Source organism: Phlebotomus argentipes, unplaced genomic scaffold (genome assembly GCF_947086385.1).
Source record: "Phlebotomus argentipes unplaced genomic scaffold, Phlebotomus argentipes genome assembly scaffold_18, whole genome shotgun sequence".
Lineage (NCBI taxonomy): Eukaryota > Metazoa > Arthropoda > Insecta > Diptera > Psychodidae > Phlebotomus > Phlebotomus argentipes.
Genome location: NW_026776177.1, coordinates 7,979,855 through 7,999,718, shown reverse-complemented (window position 1 = coordinate 7,999,718; position 19,864 = coordinate 7,979,855). Strand labels below are relative to the sequence as shown.

Below are 19,864 nucleotides of genomic sequence, written 5' to 3'. Positions count from 1 at the left end.
AGCCTGGAAAGTCTCCAATTGGAGTTGAAGAAAAATGTGTTCCAGTGTGCGCCTTTCCGTGTGTTCTTGCTGTTCGCCAGAAAGTGTGTAACTGTGCGCGACGCGATCTCGGCCACATCTGATGCCCAGTGTTTTGCTCGATTTGAATTCGAAAGAATCATTTCTGAGGTGCTTTTAGTGGAAATTATTAAGTGGCGACAACTCATCAGCAGCTGTTGAGGATAACTTTTGATAGGAATCTGTGATCCAGGATGTCTCCCATGCAGAATGGTGTGAAAAACAGCACGAAGAAGAGCCAGACGTCGTCAGAGAAGAAGGTATAAAATACACCTTTCGTGGTCTCTCTTCCAGCAGGTTTAACGGGACTTTGTGACGTTGCACGTGTGCGTAGAGCAAATAAAATACCCGTGGGGACTTCTTGTGGCAAATACAGAAGATGATGAAACGGGCTTTGTGCGATGGCAAATTTACTGAGTAATAAGCAAAACAATGCCACGCGAAAATATGGTAAACGTGCTCCAAGACCTCCAAGACAGATATCACCATGCGAAAGTGTGATAACAGCAATTGAATAATTAATTTTACTCATTTCGGAAGTGTTCAGACTAAATTATTACCACAATTTATTCTCGAATTTATGTTAGTCATTTGTCAACTTTGTTCTCATTGATGCAAGATATTGAAATTCAATTCCTTCCCAACGCATTATCATGATGATCGTGATAGACACTCGCGAAATGGAACACTTTGGTGTAGGAGAGGCGAAATCCACCTGAAACAGCTGATCAAACGAACGGTTTATTAACCCACACTTTTTCTCCGCAGCGCCCCAACTCGCCTTACGAGTCGCTTCACGCGTCAGAAGATGCACCGAAGCCCAAATCCGTCCTCGTGGCGTACGTGTGGTGGCTGATCGGCGGCGTGTTCGGGGCTCATCATCTCTACCTCCACCGGGATCGCCATGCCTTTGTGTGGTGGTGCACTCTGGGCGGCTACTTCGGCATCGGCTGGATATCGGAGATCTTCAAGATCCCGGAATACGTGCGGGATGCCAACGATGATCCAGTGTTTGTGGCCAAATTCGTGGCCAGACTGAACAAGCACAAGAAGCCACCCTTCAATACGACTCGCTTCATGGGAGCAATCTTGATGGCTTACGTGTTCACACAGGTACTTAAAAAGTATTCGCTTTAGCATAAGAGTCTGTAAAGCTCCCATCTGAAGGTCATGTCTTATCACCAATTCATTAATTTACAATTCTAATTTCTATGCAGTGTAGAAGAGTTTATGTTTTTTTGTCCATTGTATCTCAGAAAGAAATCCATAGTAAATTATTGTGGAAATTTGAGAAAATGTTTTTCTTACTGAAATTTATATAGAAGTTAACTTTTAGATATAAATACAACTGATAAAATTTTACTGACTCTTGATATATGATTCTCTTCTATTATCATATGATCTGACCACTGAAGCTAAGTGCTTATCGAATGTTTATTTGCAAATTTTTCTTCTGTTTATTCCAATGCATTTCACAATTTGTTGGATATGCAAATATTTTTTAAAGCTGAAATATTTTGCCACGATTGAAGGAAACATTTGAATAGATTAGCATAGGATATTCTCTTAATAAATTCTATCGTTTCTTTTTAGGTGGCTAAAATTGCCATTCCAGAAGAGATCTTCGCCGGGATAGATTTCAGCTTCCTCCACTGGACCCTGCCTTTCTTTACCTCGCTTGGCGTCTGGATTGTGGGCAATATTGGTCGCGAAAAAGGCCCACTGTGGCACTGTCTCATCGCCGCGTACGCTTCGTATCCGATTAGATACAAGCTCTACGACGAAGACTACTGGATGCTGATCATGATCGTAATTTCAGCATCCGTCTTCGACATGTGTTCCAAGAAGTGGCGCTTGGAACGCCCAAAGCGTCATGGCCTGTGCAAGCGCGGCTTTTATCTCGTCCTCGCAATCTCCTGCTACTCTTCTCTGTGGATTTGCTATTTGTACTTCAACGGAAAGATCCAGGACAGCGAAGGGGATGAAGTTCCGGTGCACGAGGCGATTCACAACTTCCTGACGTCACCTTGGTGGGTGGATTTGAAGGCGACACTGCACGAGACGTGGCAATTCGCGAAGCACAACGGCTGGAAAGAAACCTGGCGACAGATCATCGACCAAATGGACGCGACTGGAGAGCAAAATGCCTACAAAGTGCTCGGAGTAAGTCCAACTGCGTCTCAGAGCGAAATTACATCCGTCTACAGAAAGCTTTCGCGAGAATACCATCCGGACAAGGTGAAGGACGAGGAGCAGAAAGTCGTCGTTCAGGAGAAATTCATGGAGATCCAGAAAGCCTATGAGGTTCTCAGCAAAATTAAGAACCAGCGAAGGCGAAAGAATAAGAAATTCAACGAAGAATTGTAAAATGCGACATTTAAAAAACAGTCAATATTCTTTTAAATTAAATCTACCATGCATTGAGCGCTTGTCTGTTTTATAATATATAAAAAGAAAGGAAAACATAATATGGAAAGAGGAAAAACATTATCTTGTCAATTTCTTGGATTATATCCTTCGTGGTGACTCTTTAAGTCTTGAGGATTTATTTCTTTTCGAGAGTCAATTTGCTAGCCTCTCTGAAATACTGAACTTTCCATAGAAAAGAGCCTAAGAATTGTGTAGAAATCTCTCCAATGCAAAAATGAGCGCCGAGTGGAGACACGCACCGCAGTCTCACTTCTTCCCGCGCGATGGCGACGACATCGGCTGAGAACTCTCAACCGACTCTGTGTCTTCAGAGAAGCTGGAATTTTCATACTTCCTTATAAGAGACATATTATTGGCCAAAGTCACCTCTAATCTGCAGCACAGAAAAAGGGGAAAAAGTCCTCAATTAGCACAGATTCTTAAGGAAAATTTTAGCGTCTTACTTTGGCACTTCTAGTGGTCTTATGATGCTTTTGATGATCTTCGAATTGCCATTTGCCGGAAGAACCACAGGGCCACTGGCACAGAGAGCTGCCGCAGAGAGATACTGAACAATCTCTGTGCCCGACGCCGGATCCTCCTTGTACTGCTTATCACGAAATGGGAGAGTAAATGGAAAGACTTTACGGAATTTCGAGCGAATTCCTGACCGCACAAGCGTGGAAAGAGAAAAAAGACACACATTAGCATTTTATCAGTGGCATTCCTAGGAAAGTGCATCCCAGATGGTGCATAATATAAGCGTTTTCAACTACGAGGGATTCTTTGAATTGCTTGACCGTCTAGCAATGATAAAAGGAACAGCGAGTAGCATTTAAATAGGAACATTTGAAGCTCTGATTCATCGCTACCACAAATTTCTATGTTGAGCCAGAAGTTTGAGTCGGCAAAGAGTTTCGTGTATGTCCTTATTTCAGTATCACTTACTGTCATGAGTCATCAGTGGATTATTTGAAGAAACGTATAGAGAAATTTGATGAAGAACTCACCACCACTTTGCTGCTGATTCGGTGTTGTTCTGCTTCGGGAGACGGCAGGTTTGTCCAGAGCGAGGGAATCATTTGACCACTTGCAGGAGCTCGTCTTCTCCAGCAGACGCGATCTGGCGCACTTCTCTATCATCTCAGCACACGAGTAGCGCCCGCAGAACTTCGCCCACTGCTCCGGCCTCATTCCCCGGCCCGAATCCGTTTCAACAGGTGAAGCTCCTTTTGGCAACCGCCACCGCGAGACAGCAACAATGACACGAGGAAGAAATGCGACAGTGTAAACACGCCGTGTGCTCATTTCGAATGCAAAGCAAGGGTGGAAGACGTGCTCATTTGCACTTACCAGCGAACAGAAGGAGCTTCGCGCACTTTGTGCGACCTTGCAGGGCGGCCTTCATGAGTGGCGTGAAGCCCAGGTTGTTCTTTGCATCCACAACAATGCTGCGACTTCTTGACAACAGCATATTCACCACGTCGACTTGACCTTTTTCGTGAGCACAAATCAATATTACGATAAGTTAGAGAAGAGAGCATTATTCAATTGATGTGTGAATTTACAGAGACCAAATATTTATCATTCAGCACATATATTGCGATAATTCAATGACGCCCGACTTGAATAATTCTACTAATTCTATAACAAATAGTGTAAGAGTTGCTTCATTCCTCACTTCAACCATCAAACATACAGTTTAAGATGAGAAATTTCACTGCAAATATTGTACCAAAAATTGATATTTCAAACCATTTCAGCGTAGGAATGGAAATTTAAGCAAAAACTTCTTTGAACTTTCGAACTTCGTGCGTAAACGTAAATGTGTGAATAAAATGTATTATGTATGTAGGCTGAATCTTATTAGATTTTCCCACGTTCGTATCAATGTCCAATAAACATTTTCATCAGCCCACAGTCGATTTTGAGCTATGATTCTTCCCAGAAATCACGAAATTATATTGGCATTTTGAAGGTTTACAATTCTGTTTACAATACTAATCTAGGACTGAATTATCTCTCGATTTTTTTTGTAGGCATGAAAACTACACAATTATCATTTATCCATCATCATGAGCAATCGCATTTTTTGCCTTCGAATTCATCCGCTTTGAATGAGATCAACTTACCGGCTTGTGCGGCAAAGTGTAGTGGTGAATTTCCCTCATTGTCCGACTTGTTCACGTCAATTCCCGGCAATTGGAGGAAAATGTCCAGAAAATGCGTCAAATTTGTTGAACAAATATAGGAGATGGCCGTCTGCAAGGAGGTTAAGACACATTTGAATTGAATCCAACACCGAGATATTGATTGCTGAAATTTCAATGACTAGAGACACATCGCTCGCGTCTTGCACGATCGGAATAATAAAACCCGATTCCAATGCGTTTCCTACCACTACACAAATCACACCCATTGAAATGTTCAATGGCAAACAAACAAGTGGATTTTGACGAATTACAATCATAAATTCAAAACGTTTCACTTCTTTTTTATGGGCATTTCAGCCAAATTTGGTCATGTGACTGATGTCGAGGTGGTAAAATAAACTGGGCCATTGAACCCTTCACTTTCCTTCAATTCCACAGCAGTGGAAAGTCTCACGCGTCTTATCTGATTTTTCATCATCCTCCTTTTCCACTAATCAGCACACACAGAGGCGCCTAAAGCAAGGGCGCAAGGAAGTAGTTTGGCTAACAAGAAAAGCAAGTTATTCTAAAACTTTTCATACAATTGGGCCTTTAAAATGATGATTCTTTCAGAAACTTTTCGAGACACATCGAAGTGTGATGATAATACACTTAAAATTCACATCCTTTTCTCGCCCAAATCTTGGCTACGCTCATGGCCTAAAGTTTATCAATGCTGAAACTCACCCTTCCGCTTTTGTCGGTGGAATTGAGATCTTCTTTTGTGACGCCATTTATCAGGATGTCCCGCAGTGCTTCCTTGAGCAGGAGCTCATTAGCATCTCTAGCCGCTCGCAGGAGTGTGCTCACCATTGGCACTTGCTCCAAATTCATCCTCAGCGTTCGCAGACGTGACGTTATTTGGGCTCTTGAACGAGAAGGAGACGGAGATTAAAGCACAAATGACCACATCAGCGAGAATTAGTCATTCATACTCTGGCAATCAGTCGCATGTCAATTAACTTAATTGAGGATTCTGGTACAATAATAATAACAATCTTCGCGGGGTGGCGGGAGAAGCAAAAAGGATGACAGCGTTAAAAATGCTACAACATTATCTTTTCATCACATAAGACATGTGCTCTCTGTTTCTGCCCATTTTTTCTCTTCACTTCCACATGAAATGTGATTTATCGCAACATTTAAAATCACTCAAACCCCATGAGAAAAAAGACACCCAGGCTGAAAAACCACCATCAAATTTTTGCCACGTGCAATGCAGAAAGAACATTGATGAGGATTTATCACGAAACATTATCACACTGCGTTTTTTCCCACTCGGCCGTGAAATTGCACAAATGTTGAAACACTCAAAGCGCTACTTTATGTTGCCCACCCAAATGTAATTTCACCATCTAGTTTTTCCTATGAAAAATACTGCCCTATATTTCCCGAATAGAACCTTTCATTTTATTGGGGGCTTTAAAACTTTCCCACACCTTTTTTTTCCTACACCATTTGCCATGGAGAAAGAAAGAATGAATGTTTTCTCAGGCTTATAAATAGATTTCAATAATTACTGCGCGATTTATGGCGCTTTTCCGATTTTTCCTCCTCATCGCGCTCAAGCTGCCTCATTTTAAAATAATACATTGTCCAAATATTTAACTTTAAACACACAACCACACATATTGTGCTTTTTTGAGCCAATCCAGAGGTTTGGCCGCATAAAGTGTGAAACATCATGATTGTGTGTTGCAAAGGGAGACGCGAAAAAAGCACATAACAAGGCAATTTTCGGTCGTTTTCCACTCAATTTCTCGGTGAGAATTCAACCTTCAACTTCACGGGCGCAAAGTGTGGAGTTGAGATTTATTTTTCCAACCAACCGCAGTGTCAATTAATCAATAATAGTATTAAAATGACTTAAAAAATCAACACACACTAATCATTGACGCAAAACTATGCGTTCATATTCGTAAGTCATAAAAATATATAAAAAGATTTCTTTGGCAGATCCTCTTCTTCTATTAAAAAACCGGTAAATCATAGATCAAAGTTACTCATTGTTTCCGTATTTAAACACATGACGAAGTGGAAAAATTGAACTTTAGTAAGAATCAGGCGCTTATCTCCACCCATTTTTTCCACCTTCCTTCACAATATGCTAATACACGAAAGTCTAAAGAAACACGGTGAATTTGCAGACAGTGAATTCGCGATGGAAAATCATTTTAGTATTCAAAGTGTTTGGTAAGCAAAAATTTTCAGAGATTATTGAATATAATGTTTATATTAGTGAGACAGGCACGAAGTAATTACGTCTTTACGTCACGATATTATTGGATTCGCATTAAATTTTTCTTTCTACCAATAATTCCCTGCTTTTTCCGCTCCTCCAACACGTTCGTGGAATTCTCTGGCGCACTTTAGTCCTGAAATAATCCCCCACTTCGAGCAACTACTAATTTCTTTTAAATGTTATGTCTCTATCCGTTTATTTTCTCTGGTGGCTCGTGTGTCTGAGCTCAAATGCAATTTGCATACAATAGATATGCGTCTCTTGCTATTTTCTCCTTTTGCACTGGGCAAAACTGTTGGATGTCGGATTGCGAAGCTGAACGCAATTGGACATTGAGTTAATTTAGAGAAGGAATAGCTCCGCATTCCCTCTGTGCGCCCATGTAAATCCCACATCATCGATAGTGACTGACGAAAGAGCAATTGAAAATGTGTAAAATTGGATTTTCCCAAAATAAATATTTCCGCGAGAGACAAAAACTCTCCTCAATGTTCTAATACCACCATTATTCACCGCGGGAACAGTTTACACAGTAAGATGTTCTCGTCAAGAATGCTTACTTTTCAGGGGGGCATTTTTACGGTAATTGAATTTTTACTATCGCTCCTCTTTCACCCGTTTTATTTTTGCGAAAAAAGACCGCCGCAGACTTGCTTTTTGATTCTCTTTCCTCTCTTCAGCACCTCAAAAGCTGCCGAGGAAAATCTCTGGCGGTGATTTTTCATCAGCAATCTGCTGATGATTTTGTGTTGAAGACATGTGAGCGAGAATTGAGAGAACAGCAACAGTTTAATCAACAATTAAGTCAAGTCAATAGAGTTACAGATTTAATTGAGTTGTAAATCATTCACTTAACTTGCTTGAGGGTAGAAAACTAATAAAATTGTGATGAGATGCTATTATAAAACATTTCACGCAACGCAATTTGCTAATAAGCAGAGTTTTTTTGCTGATTCTTAATGGGTGTTAATCTCACCGTTCAAGCACACTGTCCCTAAAATAGGTACATATCTTTCACGCAATCTCAAATTTTCAATACAACTTTTCAGCATTACCACAAATGATTGTAACTGTTTACTTCAGTAAGACAATAAATGCAGCTGTTTGTCTGCCAATCATACAATAAAATCACCACAATTTCACGTAATAATCTCACGGTTGGTTTTCCTAAAATAAACTCCTGCCTCGTGGAACGCTGAGGCTCATCTGAGTGGGCAATCGTCTTTGAATCGAATTTCCAAAGAAATCCCAAAATTTGAGTGATACTTGAGTAATATTTCCACGAAATTCACACAAAATGTGCGCTTCTTTGCACTAAAAATACACTCTCACGACTCCACAACAAATCACTGCGTATTTTTCGACAAGAGAAAGAACAAAAAAAATCCATAGGCAATGCGAGGGAAAAGTGCTTATTGCAGTAACTTATGGAAATCAGCATCAATTACCTCTTTTCGACCGTTTTAATTGAGCGCTGAACAGAAACTGCAGACGACTGTCGATTCAAATTGGAAAACTTCTTCTTACTCGAACCTAAGCGTATAGTCCGCCATCTCTGTACGAAGTCCCAGAATTGAGCCACATTTTCCGAAGGCTCAATCTCTCCGCTGTTATTCGAAGCGTTTCCCGCCACTGAGGCTTCGTAGATGTTTTCTGAGATATCACTCAATTCAGGTACTCGCAGAAATCCTCTGCTATTCTCCTCATTCACACCCCAACACCCACTCAATTCCTCCGCGTCCGAATGCAAATGGACTCCAGTCACTTCAACTGTGGGCAAACTCGGGCGATTTTTCAGTTCCTCAGTCGATGAATTGAAGTTTGTGGACTGCAATTCGTGGCCAGGAAAGCGTGTGTCAATGATCTGAAAGGGCTTGAAGGCACTCTTGGACTGACGTGCTCTCGATGGTGACGCCTGAGATGATATAACACTCTGTCGCGACACTTTTTGTGTTATTTTAACAGATCTCACAGCAGAATTCGTCTGTCTTCGTGGCAATCTTGTCGATTCTTCACTTCCTGCGTTCTTTCCAGTCCCTGTGTTTCTTCCTTGACCCCGAATTGGCGATAAATTATCAAATGCAGCGAATTTGTGATGAATATCTGGGAATTCCCTCACTTGTCGCACAGGTTCTTTAGCCACCAACTTAGGTGTAACAATACTCAATTTGGTTAACCTCTCGGCAATAGGATCTGCCTTCTTTGACGTCCTGCTATCTATCGTGAGATTCTCCAATCCCACAGAGAGCTTCTGTCGCACAAAATCCGGACTGGCTTTCGATGCAGCATTTGGCGGCAATTCTATCTTAAGCTTCGTCTTCTGCACTGGACGCGGTTCTGGCAGAGGTTCTCGCGGAGGAAGTGGCTGAAGTTCCCTCTTGACAATCGCAGACTCTGGCACAGACGCGAACTTTGTAGATTGAAGTGTTCCGTTGATGTACTGGCGTGTTCCGTGCACAACTTTGTTGCGAGGCGTGACAATTTTGGGTGGATCAAACACAAACTCCTGACCAGGAAGGGTAAATCGCACTTTTCGTCCGTTATTGGAGGACACAGAACTGCTCATGTTCATCAAGGAGATTCATAACACATCTGAAATAGAGAAGAGACGGAAAAGATTAGTTATTTTTAATATTCAACTGAAAAAATATCCTATATAAAGAACTGGGCCAATTGCTTTCCGCCCACCAAAGAGACTCCGAAAGACATAACTTCAACAAGTGGGAAAGTTTAGTGGAACAGCTGTTAAGAAATCGATGGTGCAAGCCTGATTTCGCACCCCAAAAATATCGCCTTAGAACCAAAACTATTTCCAGGACAGCAACTTTCTTCTCCGCATATGTGAAGCTCGCTCACGAAGGGAAAGCTAGGAAGCTCAAGTGACACAAATCACCGCATATACACATTCTCTATATACTTTCGTGCTGTCATGCAACCGGCAAATTAAATAACGTGTTAGAATGCCTCTAGAGGACTCCAATTCAACCACCCTTGTATTCTTTGCACTCTTCGACACAAATTTGTCACATACTTTTACCCTCTTTGAGCTTCTTCTCTTTTTTAGCGCCAGAGGTGTTTTAGTCACGATAGCTCTATTATCAGATTCTCATTTTCTCTTTGCCTCTCTTCCAATTTTCTTGCCGAATTTTTGCCTGTCATCACGAGAAACTCTTCTCACGCAGTGAATATTTAAAATTAGCGTCAAGACAACCAAATGTAAATAAGATGAACATGAAAAATAGACAAGAAATACCAGACGCACATGGGTTTAAAAAAAATACGAGCACGAGAATCGTATAATTGAAGTTGTAATTTTAGACAGAAATTCCGCGTGTAAATTCAATGTGTTCACTTCTGAATTTCACAAGTATTTAAATAGATATTGAACATGCCACTGCATGATATGCTATTAAAAAAGACAACTCAAAAAGTCATTCATCTGTTTTTCTGTTTTGTGTACCTTAATATCGAGGAAATTTTCAAATATAAACCATTGCATGACTTTTTACTGAAATGTGCTCACGCCTCCACTTTCATCGCCATTTCACACTCGATGACAAGGTGAAGAGGTTAAAGCATTGTGCAATAGCATACAAATTTGCAGAAATTTAATTAATCACAGCGGAAAAGCTAGTTGAAGTCAACATTTTGTTTACAAAGCATACATTTGCTTGTTTCTTTTAAGAGATTCACTTTGAAACACCCAAAGATTGCCCGATTTATTTAGTGGATGTTTGCTAAATAATCATTTCGCGCAATCTCTATTGGGAAGATCACAGAATTTTCCGCACACAAATTGGTGGTTAATAACACCAAAAGAACCAGATCAAGTAGCAAATCATTTTAATGTAAATCTCCGATTGCTTTCGAACGATAATATCTTCTTTGATCCCACTTTCTCCGCATCTTTCCTGAAATACGCCAGAAATTCATGTAAGAATCCTTCAAGATTTGTAGAATGATTATCTTGTACGAGTCTTACGTGTTTTTCACAAGCAATTCTCATATTTCATTGAATATCTTTAATTATAATACAAGAGCCTAAGCCTCATTATTGGTAGAGAATATTATATAGCAGAAAGTCTGGAAAACTTTCTTGACACTTAAATGGAACTCAAGTAGAGAAGAATTCCCTTTGATGTGCTGCAAGGTGGGTGAAAGTATGGCGGAGCGCAAGGAGAGTGCAATTTCCGGCGATGAGTTTCTGTGTTTATAGGCTACACACAAACCTTCCCTCAACGCTGGTTCCTGCCTGCGCACGGCCGAAGAAAAACTTTCTGTATCAGCATTTTCTCACGCTTTATGAACTGAAAGCCAATTAATTTTCACTATATCGCACCTTGAGCCTTTTTCGCTTAGACGTCACAGAGTGAAATCTGCAACACTGCCAAGCGGTTATCAATTCAATTGACTCACAGAATTGCCAGAAAGTATTTCTATTGAATAAATTTACTTGAGGCAGGTCGCGGTTTGTGTGTTTTTGTCACACAACAGTATTTGTTAAATGTGTCTCCCAATCTCGAAGTTCAAGCCCGAGTGAATTAATCCCACGCACATTTTCAATTCACTTTCATCTGTGACTCTCTCAATTTTCTGCAATGTGTGCGACAGTGAAAAAAAACCAAGGAATCTATTTATATCCCTATCGTGTGATACAAGATGGTCAAAAGTATCATCAAAAATACACACAAAACACTCTGTCGCATCACCATTGAAAACCACTGCGGACGAGAGTGAAAGGGAAAGCATAAGAAATGAGTCACTTTGCCTGCAAATTTGCGAATACACATTAGTTAGAATAGATACAATGTGAGGAGGTCGATTGTTGTAGTTGCAAAACCCCAAGACTGAACTGCAGTACCATTTTGTCGATATTCACTCGCCTTCACCCTCAAAAAAGCACCTTCCAAACATGGATGACGTTCATGTTATCGCACTAGAGGCGGAAAATAGAACGATTTTGATGTGTTTTTGGTCAGAAATAAGCATTTATTGCGTGAACAACGTGAATTTATGAAGCATTTGCCTTTCTCTAGTCTTGACTTTTATTGCTTCTGGAAAATTGGAAACCATCAATCTATCAATGGACACTCTGCACTTTACGTGCGACTTCGTCCTTGTGATCTTCAACTATTCTCTCTATAAAGCTATTATTACTCCAAATACACAGCATTTTCCGCCTTTTCACCCTCTTATCCGTGTCATTCCAATTTGCCACACGAAGCAGTAACTCTATTTTGATTTATCGGAAAATTCGGTGAAACATCGCTATCACTTTGTACTTATTTCACTATTGTTGTCTAAAAAGTGGTGTGAAAAAAACGCTCTGACAATAATAGGTCACTCTTCATAAATTGAGTTCAGCACAGAAATTAGCTAAAATAATCAATCTCCAGCGAGAGCAATTACATATATACCTAGTCATTGTTAAGGAACTTTCACAGATTTATCACTTCTTCTTGCAAACAGCAACTTAATGTCCCAATTCCACCATCACCGCTTGACGACAGAATATTCACTGGTGGAAGTATGCGAAAGACTGAAAGAACGATGTGGAAATATTGCGAAAATCACTCCCGATGCGATGTTCATGATTTTCCGCACAGAACTAACATGAAAACAGTGAGTGAAAAGTCTCTAAAAAGCTTATTGGGTGCTTCTGTGGCGTGTGACTTTGATTCAGTTGTTTGCGCTTCGGCAATACATAAAATTATACACGCGGATATTCATATGGTGTTATGCAAAAAAAGAACCCCGCCAGCATATGAGAACGTGCGCCACACGATATATATCCAGAAGCGCGCGCGAAGGAGAAAAAAGCTCCCACAGTGCGAAGCACAGCCTTCACCTCACGCCCGCATTATGTGGGAAAATTTACCGAGTATCTGCCTATATGTGTGTTATGTGCTATTTTCCTCACGCGGTGGGAAAATCATCAATTACTCGGCTGTTGCCTATTGTTGATATGTTGGTTGGAAAACCACCCTCACCTTTTGCACCGTATCATGCAAGTATGTGTGTTTCATTGAGTCTTTTACCTCAATTGGATAAAACGCCGCGCCAGGAAGTTAGAGTGACGACGAAGCATTCTTTTTTCCCTAGAATCTTCATGATTTCCACGTAATCGCACGTAGTTTTCATGCCTGTGCGCCACACAGAAGATCTGTTTTCTTTCTGCTGATATTTACGCACGACAGACAATTGAAATGCAAAATTTCTGCTCTTACATTCTGACGCTCAAGAAAGAATTTCTCAGTTCACGTAAACATCACGTAAATCGACTGGCTTTTTTATAGCCACACTAAGATTATGATTTAACCCAGTGAAATTATATATAGGTCACCGTTCTCTTTTTCAATTCAGTGAGCTTTAGCCTATTAGAATTTGCAATGAGAGCATTATTGTTATAAGAAGTATGATGAATTTTCATGGATTCTAACATATAAATTTACACAAGAACGCTACTTTTATGCGATAAGTGGAGGAAACTTAGGCCCATGATGGAAAAATAGCATGTAAGGTAAAAACCACATAAATCTCATTCCAGAAAGGAAGAACAATAATCTGTGATATCGAGAATAAATCACAATATTTTCACAAGTGACCTTCTGCCAGTATGAAAGCAATTACAGTGCTGGCAATAGAGATTCTATCATGAATATATTTAGTCTTTGTTCTCCTCAAAACACACCTCTTGTCTTATCTCTTCACATGCTGGAGAACTGTGTAGAACAACATGAGATAAAATTACTTAACTGTTGACATTCTCACAAGCAAATTTTACTCTCAACCATTGAGTTGAAGGCTAGACAGAAAAAGTGAGAGAGAGAGAGAGTTTGTCCCCAATTTCAAGTCAATCTTATGCAAGAGGAAAAGAATTATTTGGAAAGACTAGTCATAGCAATACAAGAAAACCACCTACCTCTTCGTTGAAATCCATTTTGGCGAGATTGGATGATCTCCAACAAAACAGCTTAAGTTACTCCATCATCAATATTCGCCTCCAGATTTTCATCTCTGGCGCTCTTCACACCTTCTTCCATCATCTCCTCATGCCATAATTGGTGTCGTGATTTCTGGCGTAGTTGCAGGCAAATAAAAGGCACCATCTGCAAGCCGAAAAACCGACGAGACGATGAAAAAAGATGTATAACAATGAGCTTATTGAAAAAGTGTGTTGAAAGAAAATTAACTAAATATACACAGGGCCAGAGAATGTGTTTGTAAAAACAATTTTTCAACCACAAGTCAAGATGAAAACTTATATACTATATCTTGTTTTAAATACTATCTTAAATTTTAATTGCTAGCATCGCTGGCGTATTTTTTACTCCCCCTCCTGAGATTGTACTGGTGAGAATGGGAAGCTCTGTGTTGCCGACAGAGTTGAGAAAAGCGATTAGAAGTCAAGTTTTCATTTTTATAGCCGAAATGCGCATAATTCTATCAATTTTTTCCTCTTTCACACTCAAAATATTACATCTATCACACAGAAGAAGCTCAACTCTAGTATCTGATGAATGATAAATTCAGCGGTAGCTTTCAGTGTGGAGACTATACTTCTCGTGAGATCACTCACATTCTATAGTCATGGATTCCCTCACAATACACACAATCGAAACTCCAGCCCAGAGGGAATCGCCAGTGTTTGTTGTGACTCCAGTGAGTGAAGTCGAGCTGCGCACGGCGAGAGGAATCTCGTGATTTTCTCTCCAGTACAGTGAAGAAAAAACAACCATTTTCCTGAGCACACGCACTTTGTACAGCGAAAAGAGAGAATCTGCGAAACACTATCGCCTTATCCGAACTGCAGCAGACACAAAATTGCACATTTGCAGGTATTATCTCTAATGAGGCTAATCTTAATTATGGTGCAATCAACTTACATAAATTAAATCGATTTGCGGATTACCTTTGCGAGAGAGTGCGAGTTGAAAGTGAATTTGCAAGGCAAGAGCGCGAAAAGTCCGCAATTCCAAATATATTTTTGCATACTCACAAGTGTGACAAATTGAGCCTTGACCAGAGGACACCCATCGAATTATTATTTATTTTCAACGTCAGTGAGTTTCTGTGGCGCGCATTTTGCTCGCTAAATTATTTTCCCTCTGGCTGTGTGTCTCATCATCACGCTTCATGGATTTTGTCATGAAACTCTGAATGATCACATGGCAAAAATTGCCATTTAATCACACTGTAAATCAGAAATGTGTTTCCCTCTCTCAAAAATTGTCACATACGACATGTTTATCTACTAACATTTTATTTTAATGTGATGAGGCAAAAAATACCTTTATTTCTGTACCATTTCATTTTTTTCGCCATGTAAAACTTTCCTCATCTGCGATCATCACAATGACATAAGCTTGTTTACAGCGTCTGTGATTGTCGTGGAAATAAAGAGAACGTCATTCATCAACTTATGTACACAAACATTACCACAAACATTCGGCTTTAATTGATTAAATTTGACGGTCAACTTTTCCGATCTCTGAGGTCAGTCTTTGGCTTTTTATATAAAATGCTAATTTCTGAATCCATTTGCACAACAATCATCACAGCTGTAAATTCTCTCCGCGCACCATTCAGTCAACTGTTTTGCTCGTATTTCATCTAACATTTTATTGATAAACCCACCGAAGAAGCAACATTCCTCCAGTTAATTCCACTCCTCACCCAAGAATAAATGCCTATTTGTGTATTCCACAACACTATTCTCACAGCGGCACAGCAGTAGAATAGAAATCTTTTTACTAAAATATGATGTCATCCACGTAAATGAAAATTCTTCAACTGTCTGTTGTATTTACGAGTCTTTAACTATGTATTTATTAGTCATTCTATTATTGCGCTGAAGTTTTACAGAAGCTTTTTCTGCTCGCTCTGCAAATTTGCAAGCGCTTCAAAAGTCTCTCTTTTTTTACGAAAATCCAAGAGAGATGCTCATATTCTATCTACTCTTATGTGTTAGATGTGTGAGAAATGCGAAAATAGGTGAAATAATCCAGTGAGGTGTTATTAAACCCTCGTTGTTTTCCAACACCTTAATTTTTATGATATAAAATTTCACTCCATTCCTATTTCTCCGTAAGTGATGATTTAATAATGTTAGATTGTGCCTGTGTAGAATAGATACGGGATGTTACTGAAAATTCACTCTTCCAGTACGATTTGAAATGAAAAAAAGGCATAAAATTCAACAAGATAATTAGCGAAGCACAGAGATTTACCGGAAAATGACGAGAGAAATTGCTAATACAGTGACACAGTAATAATCACAGTCAGCCCGCATGCATCGTGGCATTTTTCGTGGGCCTGAAGACAAGTAAATGAAATAAATTATCTCCTCATGTCCAATATGTTACGTGAAATGCTAAAAAGAATACTAAAACACATCAAATAATGTGTGAAGGTCGACAATATTGTTCACATAGCATTTTTGTCTCTATCTTCTTACTGGAAACTCTCATGTCAACACGTGTCTTCATGCCTCTTTTCCATTAAAGTGACACAACATACCTCTAACTATCTTCCCCGCTTTTCCTGCCAATACATTTTGCCTTCTTAGCAAACACTCTATGCCGGAAAAATGTTCCACCAAAACTTTTCTGAGCTCCACACTGTTGACGAACATGTGAGCGTGATGATCAGTAAACAAGCACAAGTGGATGAATAAAATTAGACTGTGGTTAATAATTAAATTTTCGCGACTGTAAGTGAAAATGTTCAATCCTCAGCTTGTTTCTCGTCGTTTTTCCAACTAAAGTCTCTCTCTCTATCTGAATGTGTGCAATACAAATTTTGTGTCCCTGTTTCAATTTCATCTCCAATAACGCGATATTTCGCCCACATTTCAGGCCGTGTTGAAGTCAAGGCGCAGAAAATGGGCAATATTCTGTGTAAGGAACGAGTCGATCGAGCGGGTGATTCCAAAAGTCCCATTGACAGAGTTATTGGACGATGTGCTCAAGTAAATATTACAAATTACCCTTCTATTTATAAAGCACACGAGAAATTTTCACGTCACTCCAAATAATTGATTATATTCTTGCTAATTTTAGCTCTGTCCAAATGCAATGAACCGAAAGAACGGAGAATCCTGGAATAAACACATGTAAGATCATGCTCATTGTTCATTTTCCTAACAAGAGAAGTTCAACTAATTATAACACTACCTCGCATTGCTATCATTTCAACAATTTGCCGCAATAACTGGTGCTTATTTGAACATCTAAATTGATTAATATCGCAAATTTTGCAACCGTTTAGGAACAGATTCTCTTGATTGGCTAACAAATTGCCTTTAAACTCAGTAAAATCATGGATTTTCCGGTGTATAAAACAGTTTCATGTGTTCGTTTGTACATTACTGACACCTTAAACACATTTATGTGCCTATTACAGCATCAGATTCTATTTCTACAATTATCTTGAATGATTGCGTGATAATCTATCAAATACATCTTCCATTGTATTGCCTCTCATAAATATTCTTTTTCCGTTTTTGCTCACTTTCAGATACGAAACCCGTCCTCATCAGACACAACCAGCGAAGCTGGATGCTTTTAGGAATTCCACATTGAAACTGGAGGACAGTAATCTGCAGCAGAAGAGTAGAGTTCACAACTTGAAGGACGAAATGGATCCTGTTCCCCCAGTCGCGCCACCGCGCAAGAAGCGCCCCTCGATGCTGAGTCAGGACGGGAGAAAAGTGAAGAATGGCTTCAAGGACGTCTTCGGTGGTGACACTCCCAGGAGATTCTCATGCGACAGTGTCGATAACAGCGCAAGACCGCGTGAGATGAGCGTTGACGTGGTTGTTCCGCTGAAGCAGAGCCAGAGCTATGATTTCGACAGCATTGGATTCGCAGACTTTAGCCAGGAACACTCGCCGACAAGCGAACTAGACAAAAAAGTCCTGCCGCGAGTGGGCAACAAGAAATCAGACAAGTTCTTCGGGGAGAATCTGTCGGATTGTCTCTCCGATGAATACGTGAGCGATGACCAGAAGAAGCCTGATGACGACAAGAGAGAGTCCAAGGATGCCATTGAGAAGTTCGTGGAGGAAAATAAAGTCTCCGCTGAGTCTGCACAGCCACAGAAGGAGAAGCTGACAAAATCCAACAGTCTGGATAAGAAGGCAGAATTCCTCATGGCAATGCTGGATGGATATGCCCAGGAAGATGCTCTGTACGCAGGGAGAGTGCCTGTGGAGGAGCCTCTGATTGTGCCCAAGAGGAAGCAAAGCAAGCACATCTGCGACGATGACGATCACATGCATCACCGTCACTTCCACAAGTACGAATCCTCAGACGCAGTCGGACCGAAGAAGCCAGATAGAGATCTGGCCAAGTATCGCAAGTCTGTGGAGAATCTCGATGAGATCACGGCGCCAGCGGAAGTGGAGAAGCCCGCTAGAAAGAAGAGAAGCATCAGTCGGGAAGATCTTCCAACTGCACCGCCTCCGCCCTCGAAGGCCCCCGAAAACGTGACGATTGTCGAGGTGGTCAGTTCTCAACTTCCGCCCATTTCTCCTAAGCCCAGGACCATGAAGAAGATCCCCTCAATGCCCTCGATGCCAAACAATCTCGTCCTGTCCTCCGTGGACAAGACCAAAGATATCGCCACGAAGCGATCACAGCTGCAGAAGTGTCAGAGCTCTGGCGCACTCGTTCCGGAGGATCTCATGAGTGAAATCAAGCGAAGAGTGTATGAGTTTCAAATGAGTCAAGAGTATTTGCCTGAGGAAATTGTCCACCACGGATCGGACGGATCGGATCTTGTGAAGCCGCAATCGAAACTCGAGAAGAGAAAAGTCTCCGTGACAAAGAAGATCAGCAACGCGAGTTCTGCGGATCTGGAACCAATTCCTGACGAGGACGCAAAAAGGACGATGTTTTCAATTGGAAATACAACAGTTAAGATCACTGAGGAAGTCAAGGAGATGGCAAAGGAACCCAGAGGATCTCTTACAGAGATCAGAGAACCGTACAAGAACACGTCTGATGTGATTCCTGATAAACCTTTAGCTCCTCTGACTTCAACACCGATCACCATTCCCGCGAAGAAGGATGTCACTGATCTTCCGGCAGGAGAAAGTGCCTTCAGCCAAGTGAGTCGCCAGAAGACCGAAGACAGCCTAGAGAAAATCATTCACCTCCCGGATTTTGATGTGAAAGCCATCTCCAATGTCCTGGACGATATCTATGCCAATAACAAGTCCATCCTTGAGGAATTCCAGAGTTTCCTGGAAATGGAGGCGGACAGTCTCGAGGACTTCACAACTGTGGACATTAAGGACGAAAAGACCAGAGAAACACCTGATCGAGAGCTGAAGAACAACGTACCAGAGATCAGCGTCGAGCGAGAGAGAAGTAGGACGTCATCGTCATCAGGAGGAAGCATCAGTGACGACAACTACACGGAGATCATCAAGGACACCCCAAAAGAGCAAGTCACCAACAAGACTCTTCTGGCTCTGGCTGTAGAGCGCGGACGCCGAGAAAGTATAGACGATGTTAACAACTGGTTCGACAATCACATTGACTCACCGCTCGTGAGTCCCACAATCCAGAATCTGTTCCAGGAGGCGCGCAAGGGGCGGCGAGGATCAGACTTCACAGTCGGTTACGACACCACAGCGCTTTATCCTTTCGGAAAGCAGCTGAAGCAGCGCAGCGGTTCTCAGTCTGAGGACTTCTTCGAGAATGTCCATCACTCCAAGAGTGCTGACAATGTGGCGAGGAACGAGACAACTGCCACGGAGGAAGATCATTCAAATCTCCTGAAATTCTTCAAGAATGAGGCTAACGCCGATAGAGTGCATTCGGTGCCAAATTGACCACAAATCCTTAGTATCATCCGTGCCCATTCGAAATCATAGATTCTGTTGAATTATCTCATGCTTTAACAATAAAGTTACCTCTGTTTTATTTCGAGAAGCCGTATTTTTCTCACTTTTTTC

General features: G+C 40.9%; 3 protein-coding genes across 4 annotated transcripts; 2 read left to right on the top strand and 1 right to left on the bottom strand.

Moving 5' to 3' along the window:
* The first annotated feature begins 56 nt into the window (after window positions 1–56).
* LOC132260676 (dnaJ homolog subfamily C member 22) lies at window positions 57–2,458 on the top strand. The gene is made up of 3 exons (XM_059758957.1): window positions 57–317; window positions 826–1,170; window positions 1,651–2,458. The coding sequence occupies exons 1-3, from the start codon at window positions 252–254 to the stop codon at window positions 2,422–2,424; spliced, it is 1,185 nt and encodes a 394-aa protein (XP_059614940.1). The 5' UTR covers window positions 57–251; the 3' UTR covers window positions 2,425–2,458.
* A 272-nt stretch (window positions 2,459–2,730) lies between these two features.
* On the bottom strand, window positions 2,731–13,893 carry LOC132260679 (uncharacterized). The gene is made up of 8 exons (XM_059758959.1): window positions 13,823–13,893; window positions 8,349–9,492; window positions 5,346–5,526; window positions 4,599–4,728; window positions 3,820–3,960; window positions 3,477–3,695; window positions 2,931–3,132; window positions 2,731–2,860 (listed from the first exon to the last, which is right to left on the bottom strand). The coding sequence occupies exons 2-8, from the start codon at window positions 9,464–9,466 to the stop codon at window positions 2,734–2,736; spliced, it is 2,118 nt and encodes a 705-aa protein (XP_059614942.1). The 5' UTR covers window positions 9,467–9,492; window positions 13,823–13,893; the 3' UTR covers window positions 2,731–2,733.
* A 636-nt stretch (window positions 13,894–14,529) lies between these two features.
* On the top strand, window positions 14,530–19,835 carry LOC132260190 (uncharacterized). 2 transcript variants are annotated; one of them, XM_059758155.1, is made up of 4 exons: window positions 14,530–14,738; window positions 16,758–16,870; window positions 16,962–17,014; window positions 17,419–19,835. In XM_059758155.1, exons 2-4 carry the CDS (start codon window positions 16,784–16,786, stop codon window positions 19,739–19,741), a joined length of 2,463 nt encoding a protein of 820 aa, XP_059614138.1. In that variant the 5' UTR covers window positions 14,530–14,738; window positions 16,758–16,783; the 3' UTR covers window positions 19,742–19,835. The 2 variants fall into 2 exon arrangements, with proteins under 2 accessions (XP_059614138.1, XP_059614139.1); XM_059758156.1 differs by lacking the exons at window positions 16,758–16,870; window positions 16,962–17,014.
* Window positions 19,836–19,864: the final 29 nt, after the last annotated feature.